This window comes from Leuciscus leuciscus (assembly GCF_965113295.1).
Source record: "Leuciscus leuciscus genome assembly, chromosome: 12".
Taxonomy (NCBI): domain Eukaryota; kingdom Metazoa; phylum Chordata; class Actinopteri; order Cypriniformes; family Leuciscidae; genus Leuciscus; species Leuciscus leuciscus.
The window spans coordinates 37,356,843-37,377,102 of record NC_138736.1 but is presented as its reverse complement, the minus strand read 5'-3'; the positions used below and the strand labels follow the sequence as shown (position 1 = coordinate 37,377,102).

The 20,260-nt window shown below is 38.5% G+C and overlaps 1 protein-coding gene and 1 long non-coding RNA gene across 2 annotated transcripts; both read right to left on the bottom strand.

Moving 5' to 3' along the window:
• Window positions 1-1,055: 1,055 nt before the first annotated feature.
• Window positions 1,056-18,665, bottom strand: recql4 (RecQ helicase-like 4). The gene is made up of 24 exons (XM_082186946.1): window positions 18,356-18,665; window positions 18,109-18,142; window positions 17,904-18,004; window positions 17,646-17,792; window positions 15,269-16,308; window positions 15,090-15,189; window positions 14,228-14,384; window positions 14,025-14,138; window positions 13,547-13,699; window positions 13,355-13,447; window positions 12,066-12,202; window positions 10,682-10,765; window positions 9,611-9,799; window positions 9,355-9,537; window positions 7,084-7,282; window positions 6,721-6,998; window positions 5,246-5,383; window positions 4,901-5,162; window positions 4,257-4,386; window positions 4,022-4,182; window positions 2,474-2,663; window positions 1,923-2,088; window positions 1,725-1,833; window positions 1,056-1,333 (listed from the first exon to the last, which is right to left on the bottom strand). The coding sequence occupies exons 1-24, from the start codon at window positions 18,437-18,439 to the stop codon at window positions 1,212-1,214; spliced, it is 4,371 nt and encodes a 1,456-aa protein (XP_082043072.1). The 5' UTR covers window positions 18,440-18,665; the 3' UTR covers window positions 1,056-1,211.
• Window positions 18,666-19,054: 389 nt separating this feature from the next.
• Window positions 19,055-20,030, bottom strand: LOC309511721. Its single transcript, XR_014210755.1, has 4 exons — window positions 19,821-20,030; window positions 19,555-19,718; window positions 19,271-19,322; window positions 19,055-19,130 (listed from the first exon to the last, which is right to left on the bottom strand). It is a non-coding gene; the product is annotated as an uncharacterized lncRNA (long non-coding RNA).
• Between the last annotated feature and the right edge of the window lie 230 nt (window positions 20,031-20,260).

The following is a 20,260-nucleotide window of genomic DNA, read 5'->3' as shown; positions in this document are numbered from 1 at the left end:
TTATGGTGTCATGTGTGTCAGTGTGTTATTAGTGTTATTGAAGCCACTTCAAGCCACTGATTTTACTGTCAAAGCTGAGGTTTCACTGAGACTCATCAGAAGTGATCATTAGACAATGATCCTTGTAGAAATGTAGGAAAATGACAGGTGTCTCTGATATATAACACACACACACACCCAATATAAATACAGTGCAATGACTGCAAAACTTGGAAAACATTTAAAATGAGACATTACTCATAGAAATGCTCTCCGTCAGGGTCGGAAATGAACCAGGGTGTGAGACAAAAATACCCTCGTCTAACATTGACTTCATTATAAAATAAAATAAGTTAACTTAGATCAGTGTTTAACTCTTTGAAAACATTTGCATGTGCATTTTTTTCCTAGTCATATAAAAACTTGGTACTGATCCATTTCTTTGAGTAAATAACAGAATTAAAAGTTTCTATGAATTATAATAAAGCAATGAAGAGTTTATGTTCAGAAACAGGGGAGTTTGAATCAGCAACTTGAGCTGAACGAGCAACACATGTAACTAACACACACACACACACACACATTTTACTGACAATGCATTTTTAGGGATTTTTAAAATTATACACTAACAGATGTTAAGCATACTTATTTTATGTTTTTAAACCTGTTATATAAAGTCAAGAACCTTTAGTGGAATGGAAAGGTTCTTCATGTATCCATATATGCCAGTATATATACATTTTATAAAGTGTTGATTTGTTTCCTAAATGATTTACTGCTGCGATCATCATCATCAAAAAAAAGAAAAATAATAATAATAGATTCCAGCACACTTTTTTTTACAAATCCGGAGTCTGTTTATATTCATATGTAATGAGTGTAATTACAGGCTAACTGTAGAAGAAACACACAAAACATGCGGCGGAAGATGTGTCTGTGATGAATTTAGATTATACAAGTGATTAGAAACATTAATACCTGATGCCTGTTGGGGAATGTTTAGTATGTGTCATGTGACTAGAATGAATCCGGACAGAAAACAGCACAATAGCGCTCCCTATAGGACACACTGAGCAACTACAACTGATCTCACTCTGACTCACCAGAAACAAGTCTTTATTTTGTATAAAGTCATAAAACACAACATGTGAACATTTACAAAAATAATAACAGCACAAATAAATTAATTCAGATTGTGGTTTGAGTTTGACACAGATGATCATGTGATCACGTCACCTCGTTCTAATGATCTCCAGAGTGGCTAAACGAATGATCTCATTGAAATCGAACTGAATGTATTTCCTCCAGTATCTGCGGTCGCGTCCGTACACCTGCGCTGGATAACACGGACTTCCTGCAGGAGGAGACGAGCACATGCTCAATTACTCTCAAATGAAGCCATGACGACAGGTGTGCAAGTCTACACACCCGTTTATTTTTGTGATGTAAAAAATGAAACAAAAAATCATATCAGAACTTTTGCACCTTTAAATGTAAAAATTATAACCTATGTATGCAATGCCACTGAAAACAAGAAAAAAAAACTTTTTCACTGCAGAAGTGGCACAGATGCTGCATTTACATTAATTTACACTTCATCTTTTATCGATTAATCATGCAACTCTAGTTTTCTACATACTCTATTATGTTAGCTTCCACTTTGTTAAAACAACAATTACGATATTATCATTGACGATACACATCACACACCCCTAGTTGAGAAAAATATCAGAGGAGAAACACACCGATGCCGTGGAATATTCTGGCCACGGCTCGACCGGAGAACTTCTCGTCGCTGCGACCGGACAGGAAACCTCTGATGTCAGCACAGATCTGCCCTTCCCAGTCCCTCATCTGAGGACACAACACGACCAACATCAGCATTAACACGATATGACACATCATAAGCATCTGCTCAAGATGAAACTGTGAAAGAGTCACACCTTGCATTTGTTGAGCTCTTCCTCCTCATCCTCTTCCTCCTGATAGGGTTTGCTCAGGTCCAGGTTTCTCCTCTTGTCAAAGTAATCGCGCAGCAGCTCTTTGAGATCGTGACTCCTGCTCTCCTCCAGATCATCCATACACTGACTGCAGTTACGGTACGCAACGCTACACACACACACACACACACACACACATACAGGAAGAGATATTAAAGATGATGCCATTCCCTCAAGTCAAATGTCAGTGCATGTAAAAGACCAATCACACTTTAATATGCAAATCTTGAAATGACCTTTGAATGCTAAATGCTCTATAAGTGAAAGTCAACAAGATTTTCAAAATACACTACCGTTCAAAAGTTTGTGGTCGGTAAATGTTTTTGGAAGAAGGCTTTTCTGCTTTTCTTAAAAACTGTGGCACTTTAAAACATTGCTATAATTCAGCTGGATAAATGATCACTTTTTCCATTTATGCATTTATCCAAAGCGACTTCCAATAAAGCAGCGTGAGTGCTGAGATGAGCGATGTGGAGTGTGTGTGACGGTCTGACCTGCGGAAGGCTTTGAAGCAGGTTTTGAGCTGGTACAGCTGAGTCCTCTCCTGCGCCATCACTCTCCCGTGCAGGAACGCCCCGACCGCGTCCAGCTCGTCCGGCGTCAGGTCACCATACGAGCGGAAGTAGAAGGACAGCGCCGAGAACTCCACGTGGACACCGCTCCTGCCTGTGCCTCCATACGAGCCTGAGGAGATCACAGCACACGGAACATCACAACATGCACAACATCAGAACATACACAACATCATAGAACAGAACACAACATCAGAAAATAGAACAAAACAAAACATCACAACATACACAACATCAGAACATACACATCATAGAACAGAACACAACATCAGAAAATAGAACAAAACAAAACATCACAACATACACAACATCAGAACATACACAACATCAGAACATACACAACATCAGAAAATAGAACAAAACAAAACATCACAACATACACATCATCATAGAACAGAACACAACATCAGAAAATAGAACAGAACAAAACAGAGTCAAATAGAATAAAACAGAACAGAGAGGCAGAATCATGCCTTTAGAGTGATTCAAAAATAGAATCACTCTAATAGAATAGCATAACAATAGAATAGAATAAAACAAAATAGAGCAAAATAAAATTGAACAGAAAAAGGTAACATAATAGAACAGAACAGAATATAACAGAAAAGCAAGCACACAACAATAGAATAGTAATAGAATAAAACAATATAATAGAACACAACATAATAAAATAGAACACAAAGGAACACAACATAATAGAATAGAACAACATAATAGAGTGCAAAATAATAGAACAGAACAGAACAGTCAAATAAAATTGTCATAACATAATAAAATAGACAATACAACAACATAAATTTAATAACTATTCTGTTTTATTGTATTCTATTATGCTATGCCATTTTTAGAGTACAACATAATAGAATAGAATAAAACAATTAAAATAGAACAGAAGAGTAAAATGGAATGGAAAAGAACTTTGGTCTAGATCACAGACTGGAACTGTGACCATGAGGTAATGTAAATCTGGCTATTGTATTTCTTCCCAATGTTTCAAAAAAAAAAAATGGAATGGAATGGAAAAGGGCAATATAACAGAATAGAGCAAAATAAAATAGAACGAAAGCACACAACATAATAGAATAGTGTAGAATAAAACAGAAAACAACATAATCAAATAGAAAATAGAATAGAATATAGAAAAAAAGGAACACAGCATAATTGAATATAACAAAATAGAATAGAGTGCAAAATAAGACAATTAAACATAATAGAATAGGACAGAATAGAGCAAAATAAAATAAACAGAAAAGCACACGACATAATAGAATAGAACCAAACCAAACAGAATACAACATAATAAAAGATAACAGAGGTTTGTTTCCAGCCCACGTTTAATTATTTATTAATCTTCTAATCAACTCTTTATTACTGCCATAAACTCTTTTACATGACAATTAGGGAAAGGTAAATAGATTTGTATCACGGAGGTCATATAAAGCTATCTGTAGATGAGTGTGTTCCTCTCACCTGAGCCCCACTGCAGCTGTCTCAGACCTCTCTTCACCAGAGGAAGCTGCCAGCCCATAGTGTCCGCCAGCTCCACCACGTCAAACTCCACAGCGTCACATGACTCCACACGCTCCCCCGCCATGCGTTTCCTCGCCAGCGTCACAGCGACCGGAGGACACCTGAGCACATGCAGAGTTACCACACACACACCCCTGAAGAGCTCTTATACACATGCTGTGAGAGTGTGACGTACAGTCTGGTGATTTTGCGCAGTTGTTGAGGACCGCCGTAACACTGCAGCTTGCAGACGGAGAGAGTCGGATGGAGAAGCTCCACCCACTGCTGAGGATGAAGCTCCAGGTAACACAACAGAGTCTCCAGACCTGAACACACACACGTACACACCAATAATGAGCCATACAGATCTTAACTGAAGACGACGCCAGATTTCATTTGGAATAGTTCACCCAAAAATCACAATTTAATCACTTATTTCAAATAAATGCTGTTCTTTTGAACTTTCCATTCATCAAAGAATCCTAGTGTATTTTAATGCAATTTTTGGCGAGATCAGAATAAATTACAGTAGTCAACATTTGAAGTGGATCAAAACCTTTCATCAAAGTTATACATGAATTCTGAACAATCCCTGTTCTTGTCTTAAGAACAACTTTGATGACCTTTTTTGATCCACTTTAAATGTTGACTGCTGTATATTGCAATAATTTGTGAGGTGGACACATATCTTAATCAATTACACGACATTCTATTCCTAGATGGAGATCTAAAAAATACAGGAGGGCGATTTTTAGGAGATCGATCCCTTCAAATATGTCGTCTACCCTCAGATCTACTGTGTTAAAGCACTTCATCTCATGTTTCTGTAAGTCTTCTCACTCTCTTCCGTGATGTCGAGGGCCTCCACGGTCTCCTGCATGGGAATGGCTCTCTCGTGTGTGTGACATGGCCGCTGTAAACACTCGTCACTCAGTTTCAGCCCTCCGTCGCTCTCCTCGGCTGTCTGTGTTGGTTTGTTGTGCTCGTGTGGAGTGTGTGTGTGTTGTTCTGTGGGAGTCACTGTCTCGCTCCTCTGCTGGTGTGAATCAGTGTCCGCACAAACCTCCATCTCCAGTAACTCCCAGTCAGATACTTCTGCAGCCTACAGGGAGGGACAGTCAGACCTCAACACAACTCATACACTCATACATCACACATATATTTTTGTAATTACTCTAGTTTCACCTGTTCCAAATCTCGCTGCTTCTGCTGAATCTGTCGGCATTTACACGGAGGAAAAACCTTCTGCACCAGTTTCTTCACGGTATAATAATCCACCGTGTCTGCGTAGATGTGCCTGCGCAGCTCGTGCAAATCTGCTCCCTAAACACAAATAACAGAATAAAACAAAAAAAAGTTATTGCAGTGTTGTTATTGTACACTAAAATAAAAAATGGAAACTATTATAAATTGATTTTGCTAACTGAAATAAAGCTGAAGTAAAATATAAATATCAGAAGATAAAATGTAAACTTAAAGGTAATTTTTTGTTATGCTGGTTGAAACTCTTCACATCCTGATAGCAATCAATAATGAAGTGGTCTAACTGTCTAAACGTACATATAACAGTATGTTTTGTGGAAGTTGTTGTATTACAAATTTATGAAATGTTTAATTTAGGTTGCAACAGTAAAAGTTGAGTACATTGAAGTTAGCATTTTAAGGTTAGGTTAGGATAATAGTAACAACAGTTTCTGCCAGTCCTGTTTTTCTCTATTGTAAGTCACCTTTTGTCTTTAATGGCTCGAGCCCCAGCCCTAGACGATAAATCGTTGGGCTGATTGGATTAGCACATATGCGTTTGAATGGTTATGCTGATTGGATTGAGACTGGTAACAAGCTGGAGTCGGGCGGGTTCCTTAACCTGTATACTTAATTTGCATGCTTTGTTCTACCTCAATGTAAATCCCTCCCCCTAAATGTGTATAAAAGTGCAAGGCAACTGTCTTGAGTCAGACTTGATGATGATGAACTACAGACCTGATGAACTACAGACATGGAAGAATAAATCTCTTCTGCTTATAAAATCCATCTCAAGTCTCCTGGTTTTTGCTTCGATGAAGGAATAAAAGTTTCCAACAAAGTCTCAGGACCAAAACATTTTTGTCCAATCATTGCATTCGGTCCTGAGATGATCACGTCCTCACACTAGGATTTATGCGTTTCTATGTCAAAACTATCAACGCTGAAATGAATCTGCAGCAGTCAGGTGGTACAGGTCAGAGTTATACATGTTCCTTAAACCCGAAATAAAATAGGTTTAAGGAACTAAAATGACTAGTCCAGCACAGTCTAATAAAACATGCTTCAGGGATCAAGGATTTTGACACAGAGAACATGTTGGTGGATCTTCTCCTGATATCCTGAAATGGCCTATTTGGCAACGGGTATAAATCATCTGTTCCCATCGATTTGAAAAATGATAGAAACTTCTTTTCCCAACATTGGGACTGATTTTATGGAGTTTGTTCATGGTGTGTAGATCCAACTCTGTTTGCTATTTGTTATTAATATAGAAATGTATTATAGGTTTTAGATCCAAAGCAGCTATTGTGCAATTTCTGAGGTCTGCTGATAATTCCTCTTTTACGCCAGTGTCTTACATTAAAATCTTGCTACTACTGTGAAATCATGAATGAAAGTACCACACATGCACAGACCTCTGGGTCTAGAAACAGGTGGCAGTGCGCCGGGTGTCCGTCACGTCCCGCTCGGCCAATCTCCTGCACGTAGCTCTCGAAGCTCTTGGGCATGTTGTAGTGGACGATCCCACGCACGTCCGATTTGTCCAAGCCCATCCCGAAGGCCACGGTGGCCACCACCACACGCAGCTCCCCGCACATGAAGTTATTCTGCACTCGCCGCCTCTCCGACGCAGACATCCCAGCGTGATACGCTTCCGCGATCCACTTCAGCGGCTTACGGATCTTCTTCCTGGCTGAGTTGAGAGGGAGAAATGGCATTAAAACCTCAAAATAAAGCAAACAAGCTGGAGTGTTATGCATGACAGTCATGTATCATACCCAGAGCTTTCTTCTTCTTCCCCACAGGGTTGTCGTCCTCATTGTTTGGTGCTGGTTTGGACGACTCTCTCAACATCACCCCCTGCAGGCAGGTGCGCAGCAGTGCAGCGATACGGGACGTCTCCTCTCGCCTGGTGCAGTACACGATCACCGACTCTAGAGCGCCAAAGCGTTCGCCCTTCAGCAAACACACTAGAGCCTGTAGGAGAAAACAGTTGAAAACATTGAGACATTTCTTACAGCTCTGAATTTACTGCATGAAAAAATATGTTCTGTTCTTTCTGAAAGATCTCAAACCAAGTTCAAAATATTGTACCACAATGATCCATTTTTATTGCGATGTTTTACTGACGATGAATTCAAAGAATAATGTCAATTCAGGACCAGATCTGTTTTGGTGCAGATATAAAAAATAAATTAAAAAATCAGTGTTGTCATTGTTAACTAAAAACTTGAAAACCATTTAAAAGGTTTTTTTAATAATTGAAATAAAGCTAAAAAATTAATTATTTAATTTAATTAAAATTAATTAAAAAATTAATTAAATTAAAATGGTTGCTTTGGGAACTAACTCAAATACAATATGTTTAAGTCAAAGTACTTAAATTCAAAACTAAAAATCTAATAAAAACAAATTTAACCTTAATAAATATAAATGTATATATAAATACAAAAGCAAAAAATAAAATTCAAAATATTACAGTTTTTCACAATTGCTAAGACACATTTCTTGAAACCTTCAGCCATTTTCTCACAACATTAAACACAAATCCAAATTTTCAAAACAAAACTCACAAAACCATTGACTCTTCTGGCAAACAACTGCTTCAAAACCATTTCACCTGTACTCAAAATCAAACATTGCTTTCAGATCATACACACGAGTCAATAAAATAAGCACTATAGATCATTAGACACTACATAAAAAAAGGAGAACACAGCATCCAGAAAGTTACAGAAATAAAATGATATTGTACAGTAAACAATTTTTGCAATTACATAAAAAGTAACTGAGTAATGTGAATATATTGTATACTGTATGCACTGCAAGTATAGTATTGTACTGAATATTGAATATTAGACCTATTGAATGTCTGTCTATTCAGCACTTGCATAGTGTAAAAATACTGCAGTCCAACTGCAAAAGGTCAAATAAAACTCTAAATGAAAAGCATGTTACGGTACACTCACATACTGTACGTTGTGCAACTGCAAAATCAAGGTCAATGAGAGATTGATTCAGCTTCAGCATAATGTCTTCCTGCTGGCTCTGGCCTGAGGACTTTGTCCACATCACAGACAATGTTATCTCTTGCCAGACAAAGGAAAAAACCTTCTAGTCTAGTCTGACGCATTCAGCACTCTGACAACACGGTCCACACCTTGCTTTCTTGTCCTCTTCCTCCTCTCCCTCTCAGATTGTTTCCATATATTGTTCATATCATCAGTGCACCTGTGTCACCTGTACACTCTGAACTGGCTCATATTATACAGTTGGTTTGGTCACATCATTAGAAATAAGTGTGAACAATTTTGAATTGTTGTGTGTAAACGATTACAAGTGTTGTAGATGTGTGTAACTTTTGCCTCTTTTGCAACACAAATGTATCACTGTGTGAAATGTGTTTTAATAAGTGAGAATGTGAGAAAGAGTGCCTGAGATCTGCAAACAGTGTCTAACTGCCTGAACTTGTTTAAGGTTTTGTAGAAATAGTGATTTATTCGACAAATTGGTTTAGGCTATTGAGAATTTGGTTCAGAGAATGGAGTTTAGTGTTTTAGCGATTCAGAAAAACTGTAATAAGTACTATAACAGTATATAAATAATACTAAAATAACACTGATATTTTAGTATATATATATATATATATATATATATATATATTTAATTTATTATAGTTTATATATGTAAATACAATAAAAAATGTAATATATATTTAGCATTTCTCATCCATTTTGAATTTTCTGGACAAACTTTTTTTCCATCTGAACTATTAGTGTGAAAATTGTCATGACACCCTATTTTTTAGATGTGATCCGTAATGCCTAATTGTCCTGTATCTTGTGAAGACAAAATGCCACTAAACAATACTCAAATATCTACAACTGTATGACCATGATAGGTGAAATATGCCACCAAAACAACTGTAACCAGTCATCCACATAATCTATGATCCTAATAATCGCTGTTTTCAGCTAAATTTGAAGGTTTCATGTTGTTTAGTTGCATCTGACTTGCTCTGCGGTGCGACTGCTAACATAAAAACGCACCTGATCTTTGTCTCTGTCCATGGACACGGACAGCTGGAGGTTGTGAGGGACAGCGGCAGAGCGCACAGCGATGCCATCCTGGTCGCTGATGTCCAGGTGTCGGGCGATGTCCAGCGCCGTGGACAGAGTGGCCGTGGCGGTGAGACCCAACAGACAACGCACACCCAACCGATCCCTGAGCACCTAAACAACACAAACTCACATTGATTTTGCACTGATGGAATGCAGAAAACTCCAATACATTTGAGAGACTCGCCTTGCACAGTCTCAGGTAACAGGGTCGGAAGTTGTGCGACCATTCAGACACGCAGTGAGCCTCGTCGATACAGGCGAAGGCCACCGGGGGAAGCTGGTCTGCAGGCGGGAGACACCCTGACCCTGAGTGACCTCCACCGACCAGCGCTTCGGGAGACAACAGCAGGACATGCACCTCACCGGCCTTCACCTACACACACAATAACACACATCAACTAAGACACAGAGTCCTGACTAGTAAAGATGCATCAAGAAGTGAACATCTAAATGTTTTGATGTGTGACGCTGTTACTGGTCAGGTTAGGAGTTGTTATCGTTAACTAAACGAAAACTTAAAGGACAAGTTCGGTATTTTACACTTAAAGCCCTGTTTACAGATCGTATCTGATGAAATAGAACGGTTAAGATAAAAATTTGGACACATGCTCCTGTCCCGAGAATTTTAGGTTTATTTCGCTTTTGTGGACCTATTTTGCCAAACGCGTCACACCCGTGATTCTTCCGTTGAGAGCTTGAATAATAGACACTCCAGCCCAGTTGGTGGCGATAATGCACCTTTGCCAATTGCAAGCAAACCACGGGCATTTCATTGAATACACAGAAAAAGCAGAAGAAGAAGCGGCGGAGTAATACCGTAAAGGTGCTGCGGTCTCACAGCACGTCCTATACAAGTCAATGGAGTTGGACAAAAACTACGATAAAACCTGTTGGAATGCATCTTTTTCAGCGATTTTTGATGGAACATATCAGTGAACACCCCTGACCACTCGGTGAGTTTCACGTCTTTGTAAACGAAAGTTTAATGTGTTTTTAGGACGGAATCTTCCAGTGCATATAGACAACCATTGTACTGGTGGGGGGGTGAAGCGAAATAAACCTAAAATTCTCGGGACAGCAGCATGTGTCCAAATTTGAATCTTAACCATTCTATTTCATCAGATACGATCTGTAAACAGGGCTTTAAGTGTAAAATACCGAACTTGTCCTTTAACGTGGTTTATTGCCATATCCTTTATTACTGTATTAAAAGACATGCTACATATCATTTAAAGAGTACTTCATATTCTTGTACCTTCTCAATGGCCGTCTCTCTCTGTTTCTTAGACATGTTGGAGTGGATGCAGGCGGCTTTCAGCTTCGACGGGAGTCCAGAAAGCTTCACAAACAATGTAAAAATGAAGCAAAAACACTTTACACGGCTGCTTTAACTAGGGATGTGCACGAATATTCGAATTTTCGAATATTCGATCTGTATTTATTATTCGAAAAATAAAATACTATTCGAATTTTATCGAATTTATGAAGCCGTAAATACTTTGCGGGTCGTAAATGCAGTGAATCCCTGATAAATCCCAAGCACTAACTCGCAGTTATAATTAAATGCACTGGGTGGCACTGTGGCACATGTTTAACAAGTTGTTTGTATTTTATCATAATGTCGTCGTCTGCCTCGCGAAGTTTGGAATTACTAGTCGAAAATGAGGTTACTAAATGGAATTACTTTTGATCAAATTAATTAATTAATCTGGAATTATAATATCATCACCACAATGAGAAATCACATGAAATCCAAACAGCAGTCGACTGAGGAAAGACAGCTGTCTATCACTGCATCACGACTGCAGGTAAGCGCAGCTGTAGTGCGAGTGATCCGAGATGATAACTTATCTAATAGTAAAATGATTTTGAGGTATATTCTTCCTTTAAGTTTTCTTTGAGAGAGAGGTTTAAGAACAGAAAACGCAAGGTGCTGTTAGAAACTTAGAACTAGAACACCGTTATCTTTGTTTCTCTGAAACGTCTGTCAGCGCAGCGCGTTTTCTCACTCGAGCATAAATTGCTCGCGGCGTCCCTCCATGTGGATATTATTGTTTTTCTCAACATAAACGTGAAACAATATAAACACGATAATCATATGCTGACTCGAGTGTGTGAGTACGTTCTGTACGATAACTGGCGCAATCTGCTACTCTGCTTTATTAGGCGTTTTTTTCCGTTCGCGCTGCTTGAGCTTATATCCTTTTGTTCTTATATTTTTTTTGTTTACACATAGCGATAGGCCTACTGTTTAATGTTTTCAATTAAAAGAAAACTTTAACACATGTTGTAAGCTTGTTGTGTATATTGCCTAATCGTAAGCTTCTTCAGAAATGGTGCCAAAACGTAAAAAAAAAATTACCTTAAAAAATAACGTATTTTTCGTTAAACGTCATTTAAATAAACGAATATTCGAATATTCGAATTTTATGAGCCCGAATATTCGAATGCAATATTTTTGAAAAATGCCCATCCCTAGCTTTAACCTTCCACGAGATGTTTTAATCTAAATGCTCTTAATAATTTTCATCGACACGATATATATAATTAAATAATAATTAAAACAGCAATACTGTGCCTCATTTCATTTGCTTATTAAATTAATAAGAATTCAATTCCCACTGCAGAGTCAGACGTACCTGATCGTCCATCAGAGACACCAGAGGAGACACCACCAGCGTGATGCACTTTGACCTCTGGGCGTACAGGTACGCCGGAAGCTGGTAGCACAGAGACTTTCCCATTCCAGTGGACAGAACTACCAGTGTGGACAGACCTAGACCAAAACAAAACCACCAATAGATCAGAGCACCGGCTTTACTCAGCGTCTGTGCACACTTCACTTCAGACTCAAATTCATTTGTTTTTTTTAGGTTGTCTGAACAGCAAAAAAAATTATTTGAACATACTAAAATAATTTTTTTGAAAGTCTCCTCAACAGCAAAATTTAGCAGAAAATCCTTTTAAATGTGGTTTGAAATCAAAATGAGGTTTTTGGGAATCTTTCTCTGTCGCATAGTAATTTATCAAATTAAATGGTAAATGCCTCGGAAGTTAACTCTGTGGAGATGAGGTTAAACTGTTCATGTCCTCATACAGGCCCTGTTTGCAACTGGTATTAAGAAGCGTTTTGGTCGATCGGATCACAAGTGGACGATGCTAAAGAAAGACAGCTGTAAACGTGGTCTAAAACATTTTGAGCTTGTCCACTTTCGACCGCTTCCAGAGGTAGTTGAAAACACATTCGACTGGATTGCTTTCATAGTGTAAACTCTCATGTGGTCGAACAGCCACAAAAGACCGTCTACTCTCCGCATACTGATCTAATGCGTGAACATTATGGGAAGAGCTCTAGCCAGACGGGATTTAAACTTTGTCAGCTGGAGACCTAAGTTTGGTTTGAAGATGAAAAACGTACCAAGCACAATGTTCTCCCACCATTCCTGATTTCTAACACACACTCACAGCGTTCGGCTGGTTTGCGGCCGACTAAAGCTGCGTCTCTCCGCACGTTCACATGTAAATTGTGAGCTTATTTTGTCCATTATATCGAAAGATCTGAAAAAACACAAAAATGTACCCGCCCATAGACCCTTCCCTCAAAGAAATCAGGACAGAAGTGGTTGAAAGTGGACAAAAGAAACGAATTAAAACGAGAATGTGTCTCCCTCGTCTATTTGTGATCCGATCGACCAAAAAGCATTTTAATACCAGATGTAAACAGTGTAACAGCAGACGCTGAAAACAACACGAGCTTCACGTGTGCTTGAATATGTGTAGTAGACCAAACTGAGCTTATTCACACAGAGACACGTGGAAAATGCAGACTTGGTTTTTTTCCCCCCAACATGACACTCCACTGTCACAAGCCAAAAAAGGAAATAAAGAAATGCAGTAATGCCTCGAGCTTCTAATAACTTCCTCCCACCTGACAGGATTCTCATGATGGCCGTCTCCTGACCAGGCCTGAAGGACTTGTAACCAAAGTCTTGGAGCGCTTCGTACACCTCTGGAGGGACATCTGTGAACAATCACAGGAGAAGAAAGAGAATAAATAGGGACATTAGCACAGAATAAAGCTCTTACTGACCATTAAAGCTCTTAAAGACAGTTCAAGTACCTTGAACTTTCCCATCATCCTTTGGTGTGTAGAGCGGCTCCATAGGTGGAGGAGGGGCAGGCCGCTCATAATCGGGTCTCATGATGTTGAGCAGAATCTCCTCCCCTTGCTCCACCTTCTCAGAAGAGTCCCCGCCCACAACAGGAGGAGCCACTGTGGCAAGAAAACAAAACATTGGTTGCCATGATGTTGTTCTAAATGTTTTTGCACATTGCTATCCAGTTCCTTTGGTGTTCTGGATGGTTGCTAGTAGGGCTGCATGAAAAAGTTTTTCTGCGATATGCGCTGCTATGTGAAAAATCATACGGTAAATTTCCCCAGACGAACAGTAAATGAGCGCGAACAGTGCTGAGCTTCACTCTGAACTATTGCCTTAAGTCATATTGCAATATATCATGCTAGGGAGTTTTGTGACAATTGACTGCAGAAAGTGTGGCATCTGTCCCAGTATGTGAACATGTGACCCATGCAGACCCACCAATAGGCTCTGAGCGCAGAGTTCCTGTCGCCCGGGCAACTTCCTCCAGCGTGGGCAGCTCAAACTCCTCCTCCTCTACTGGGGTTTCCTGCTCTGCAGAACTCACGACAGGAGCTGCAACACAAACCCAGGCACATGATATCATTAACATAATCGCATATTCATGAGAGCAGAGTCATGTGACCCGGGCAGCCTCGTCTCACCTCTTCCTTGACAGTCTCGTGCCCAGTGACCCGTCCCGCCACACTTGTAACAGCTATCGCCCTGACGATTGAAGCCACCGAACTGGCCCCTGCCCCTCCCCCTCCCGAACCCACCGCCGAACCGTTCACCCTTCAGCTGGAACTTCTGCATGTACATCTGCAATTATAAAGCATACGTGAACTACACAATAAAAAACATTTTATAAACAGAGTTTAAGCATTTAATACAATTATAATATAATTTTTTAACCATTTAAATTATTTAAATACTTTCCTTCATTTAGGATTTACTCAATTCATGTTGGTCATACTTCTGGACGGACAATCCGTATAAATGCGCAAAAATCATATCATATCATAGGTTCCTAACAACATTCTTTTAGGATTTATTTCAACAAATGAAAAAAAAAAAAAGTAAGTAAGAAAAAGTAAAAAAGTCTTTTTTTTTTTAAAGAAAGTAAGAAAGAAAGAGTGATTTGCCCAAAAATTGCCTGAAAACTCAAGACGCATCAAATCTGACATCAACAATGCCACACGGCAGAAGTTTAGAGCTATGATGGAGGGAAAAGACTCACCGCTTAAATCTATTTTATGACATCTTAAGATTATAATGTAATATACATGTAATTCTGACCACTTTTATGGTTCTTTTTTGTTCTTTTAAAGAGTTATGGAAGATATATGTTGTGACTGTGCAAAAATGGCAGCTCAAATTTATTTAAAAAAAATTGTATTTGTGTTTCACTGTAGAAGGTAAATCATATGGGTTTAGAACTACAAAAAGATTGCATAAATGATGAAAATTTGAATTTTTGTTTAAACTTTTCATTTAAAGAAGATCTTAGATGTTCGATGTTCTGACCTGTTTCCTCATTGCGGCCCCTCTCAAAGCAAACCCTTTGACATGGGACTTCTTCTTCAAATTGATTTTCACAAAGTTCCCATCTGTGTTTTTGGTAGGCCTGGTTCAAGATATGAATAATAATGAATCATAAAACATAAAAAATATGTGACAACTATTGGCAAGTTTATGGTACCCACTTGCCCCTGGCGGTGTTCTTCATCGTGTATCTCGCGGCTCTGGCCTCCTCCTCATCCACCTCTCCCAGCAGATTCTCCTGAGGAATCGCTCGTTTCTGGGTCTTCTTTTCCTCTGAGCTGGAAGCATCATCCTCCTCCTCATCAACTTTCCCTTTCCTCTTCCCTCCTTTTTTGGGCTGATCCTCCCCAGCTGCCTCTCCTTTCTTAGTTCTCCTTCTCTTTTTCACTCCGCCTTCCTGCTCCTCAGATTCATCCACATCATCGTCCCTCTGTCTTTTTCGACCTTTTGTTTTTTTGCCACCTTCGGCCTGTGGTTTTTCCCCAGAGTCTTGATCTTTTTTGGCCCTGGGTTTGCGTTTCTTAGTTTTTGCAGGAGAATTGGGCTCCTCTGAACACGTCTCGCCATCTCCAGTGAGAGCTGCAGTGTCTTTTTGATATACCCGTTCACCATGATGCCCCGGGGAGCCCAATTCTGCATCCAGCACCACATTGTCCCTTACTGAAGACACTACAGGACCTTTCTGTGCTTCGTCCTCTAACAAGGCAGATTTACTCTTCTCTAATGAAGTCTTTGGGGATGTTTGACCCTGAGTTGACACGGTTTCGCTTCTAACAGTAGGTGGTAAACAACTATTATCGTTTTTCATCAGCTCTGAATTCCCTGCAACAGGTTTCTGAGGTTCCTCCACCTCATCAAAGACCTGGCAGCGTGCAAGCCAGCCACTGTCCACAGATGAAATCCTCTTGGTCATGGACTGCCTCAGGAACTGGAGCCTTTCCACACTCTTGTGTGCGGATCCGACAGCTGGAGACCAGGATTTGGAGGGGGTCACGGAGGGGAAGGGATCCGATGGCTCATCCTCAAACTCAGCGCTGACCGTCTGTACAGGCGTAGCGCTGGGGTCTGGTTGTGTGTTGGCTGACTTCGGTGTGTGAGTCTCTACATCTGTAGGTGCTGCGCTGGAGTTTGGAGGGTTCTGCAGTGGTTTGGTTGGCGTTCGGCGAGGGGTTGTAGCTTTTTTCAGAGAAAATGATCGTTCCTAGAATTTAGCATATGTGACAATAAAATAAGAGGACAGATATTCTGCAGCCTGTTTCTCCAAATGACATTTATTACGAATTGTTTCTGTCAGATTCATTATTTTTGTTCAAAACAGCCATTAATGTCATATATGGCGCTTTTCCACTACACAGTACCAGCTCGCCTTGGCTCGGCTCGGCTCGGCTCGACTCGACTCGGCTCTGTTTGGTTTTCCACTGTGTAAAAGTTGTACCTGTACCTGCTTCCAGGTACTTTTTTTCGTACCACCTCCGGCGCGGTTCTGAGCGAGCTGAGGCGATACTAAAATGTGACGTGAAAACACAGCAGACTGCTGATTGGTCAGAGAGAATCGTCACTATTCACTGCGTCATCATTGCACGCGCCAGACGGAGTATCCTGAATAAAAAACAGCAAAAACAAAAACAAAAACATCCAAAAACAGCATACACTCGATTTCCTCCATTGTCCTGTGTGTGTGGGTAGCGGGTGTGTCTCGCGCGTCTCGCGTAAAAGATTAAGTCACGGCAGTTTCCTGCGGCGTCGCTATGACGACCAGGTACTATTGTGGAGGTACTATCTGCAATGGAAAACGGAGCGAAAAGCGAGCCGAGCCGAGCCGAGTCGAGTCGAGTCGAGTCGAGTTGAGCTGGTACTGGTAATGGAAAAGCGCCATTAAGTTGAGAAATGCAAGAAGTACAATACAGTAAAAGATGCCATTACAACATCCTAATCAGAGTAAATGTTTCTGAATATGTTTAACTATATAACAAAATGCTTTTTATAAAATTATACCCTTTTTAATTAAATTATAGAGCGGTTTCCACTTATTAAGACTGATTATTTGTAATGGCATTTTTACTGTATTTTGTTCAGCACAAGTTAACATTTTCAATCTAAATTATTTTAAAAAATACAAAAATTTCACAATATATAAAATATTGTCAAAATCAGTCATAATCAGTGGACATGTTTACCCATATAATAGGCCGTAATAAACATTAACAACTACTATATACTATTTTTTTTTTTTTTACGAAAACATCTAAAAACATTTAGTAAAAAATTATTACATAATTAAATAAATTATATTATTTTAAATTATATCTTTTTTAATTAAATAGATCTGTTTCCACTGACTTTAATTTTATTATTTGACTATTTATTACTTATTTTATTTTTAGAAAGTACATGATAACAACAGCTGTTTGGAACAAATACTGGTACTCTGACTGAAAAAATATATAAACATCACATTTTCAAAAGACTAAAAATAAAGATATAGTTTTTAAGTTTTTAAGTAGTATTACACAGCTCATACATATAAGTCATATTCACCTTTGTTAAAGCTCCAAGATTGTTCTTCAACTTCATGCCAAAGTACTGAGCTGAAGCTTTCAGCGTCTCTTTATCATCGGATGAGAGTTTCGGCAAAGCAGCCGGCAGATTCTTCCGGTTGAGGTGAGATCCCCAGCATCCAGATCCCTTAAAACAGTGAACGTAAACATTTACTGGATCTACACATATGATCGGTTCTTATCTTCAGAAACTATAAAGATGGCTGATAATGAATGTTAAAATGAAGTAGATTCTCACAGTAGTAGATGAGTGACTCTCCGGGGGGTTTGATGGATCTTCCACCTCTGAGCTCTTTCTTTCTTTTGCTTCTTTGAGAGAACGATATTCTTTATAAAGTTCTGCAAACACAAGAACACACAAATCAAAAATTAAAACAAACAAACAAAAAAACAAAGTATGAAAGCTCAACATGAACAAAGATAACACAACAAAATAATCTTACGTCTCGTCTCCTCTGGAGCTTTATCAATGTCATCCTTCAAAAGAAAAGATATGTTTGTACATTATGACATAAAAAGATATCAGTCAATGACAGAATATACCCACAATAACTATGACATATATCAGTAAACAACACAATAAAACATAAAACAACATAACATTAAAAAACATAATACTGAGCACAAGAAAATAAAACACAAGACAAGGAAACCACAGATAGCATAACATACAACAACAATACCCGATACCTTATTGGGCTTTCTGCTGTTTGTTTGGAAGAAAGATTGTTCCCATTTCTTCAGGAGGATTTTTACATCATTGTATCGATCCATTTGGTCACTTTATCCGTGAAAACCAATATAAATACAAACTCATCCAAACACCGGAGTTTATAATTCCTTCATAGAACACATCAACATGTATTTCAGACTCGCTATAAAAAGACAATGTCAGTTATAGAGACATATGTATCTTATATAAAAGAGAATATTTATCTTATTATATAAAAGAGAGCTTATGCTTCATTCTCACTCACTAAACTGCGACTTTCCACTGAACGCGCCAAATGTCAAATCAGTGTTGAAAAAAACAATAGAGGACTTCCGCCTCTTCCGGTAATGTCATAATAAAAGTCCTCAACAAAGTGATACCATAGACTACAATAGTCAGTACATAATTTTATTTTATTTAAATACAATTACAAAATCAGATGTCCAGTTTTTCTTAATATATATATATATATATATATATATATAAGACATATATATATATATATATATATATATATATATATATATATATATATATATATATATATATATATATATATATATATATAAGAATGTTAAAAAGAGACTATTTTAGCTGAAAATAACGAATATTGAATAATTAACAATTATGAACAGAGTTTCTTCAGTCTGGATTAAATAGGCTATACAGTTATTAAATGTCACTTTTTCCTTCATAACAGGCCACATGGTAGCTTTTGCCCATGGACATCACTCGCACAATCTCATTTGAACCCTGTGGACATTAACAAACTCAAATCAATATTTCAAATCATGATCACAGGTGTATGAGATCAAATATATGATGGCCATAAAAATACTTCTACATAAAAATAAAAAGATATTTGCAAAATAATAATAATCATAATAAAATACCTCAGTGGGAAGGATTAACTGTTCACATGCAGCACAGGTCTGGGCTAGAAACCTGTTCAAGTACACACACACACACACACACACACACACAAATCAATATTACTACATAATGCATGAATGAGTCAATGAAGAAATGTTCATGTCTTATAATTGGGGTTCATTTGGTATGAATGACTAAAATATTTAATAAATATATATGCAAAATTTGATTTTGACATAATGATTTGGAGACCTTCATTATTTGATCATTAGATTATATATTCATTGTCTGTGAAGTGTCGTACTGTAAGTGTCCATATGCCAGCATTGTTCTTCACCTGTGGTAGTCTTTCACACAATATATCTTGTTTTGTGTGTCGACACTGAATGGCTGTCCCTCCAGCGTCTCGTTACAGATGACACAGCGGAAACAGTCGGGATGGAAAGACTTTCCCAAAGCCTGGAGAACCTAAAGGGGTCAGAGGTAATCTTAGTTAATTTAATTTAATGTTTCCACCTGCCACATGATCCATTAGATTCATTAAACACTCAAAATGGCTTTCAGACTGACCATATCTGTGATTAAATATCCACAGGATGTGCAAACCTCTGCAAAGTGCTTGACACTGGAATACTAGAAAAGAAAGAAGCATTAAAAGCACTCTTGCCCTCTAAATTGAGTGCAAGAAATAATTAATAAACAAGACCAGACCACAGACCAAATAATCCTCCTCACAGAACACCTGTCCTGAAAAGTCATAAAACTGCTTTCCTTTTAGTTTCTGGCCTAGAGAAAAGAAAACACACATGATCTTGAGTTTATTGCGTTCTCTCGTAAAAGCATTGCACAAAGCCCACATGGTGGTGGGGAAAAAAAATTAGATGGGAGGAAAGATAATGGGTCAATGCTTTTACGTCATCTCGCAAATGTTTTGCGTTCCCCCGAGAAACTTTGCATGATGAACTTTGCGTTCTCTCATAAAAGTATTGCGGTCCCCTGAGAAACTTTGC

What these genes read in the sequence shown, in the direction of transcription:
- recql4 (XM_082186946.1), bottom strand. Translation starts at nt 18,439, where the DNA reads ATGGATCGATACAATGATGTAAAAATCCTCCTGAAGAAATGGGAACAA. An exon ending in ATCTTGGAGCTTTAACAAAG is followed by an intron (nt 16,309 to 17,645) that starts GTGAATATGACT and finishes GCTAAATTCTAG; the next exon opens with GAACGATCATTTTCTCTGAA. An exon ending in ACGAGACTGTCAAGGAAGAG is followed by an intron (nt 14,139 to 14,227) that starts GTGAGACGAGGC and finishes TTTGTGTTGCAG; the next exon opens with CTCCTGTCGTGAGTTCTGCA.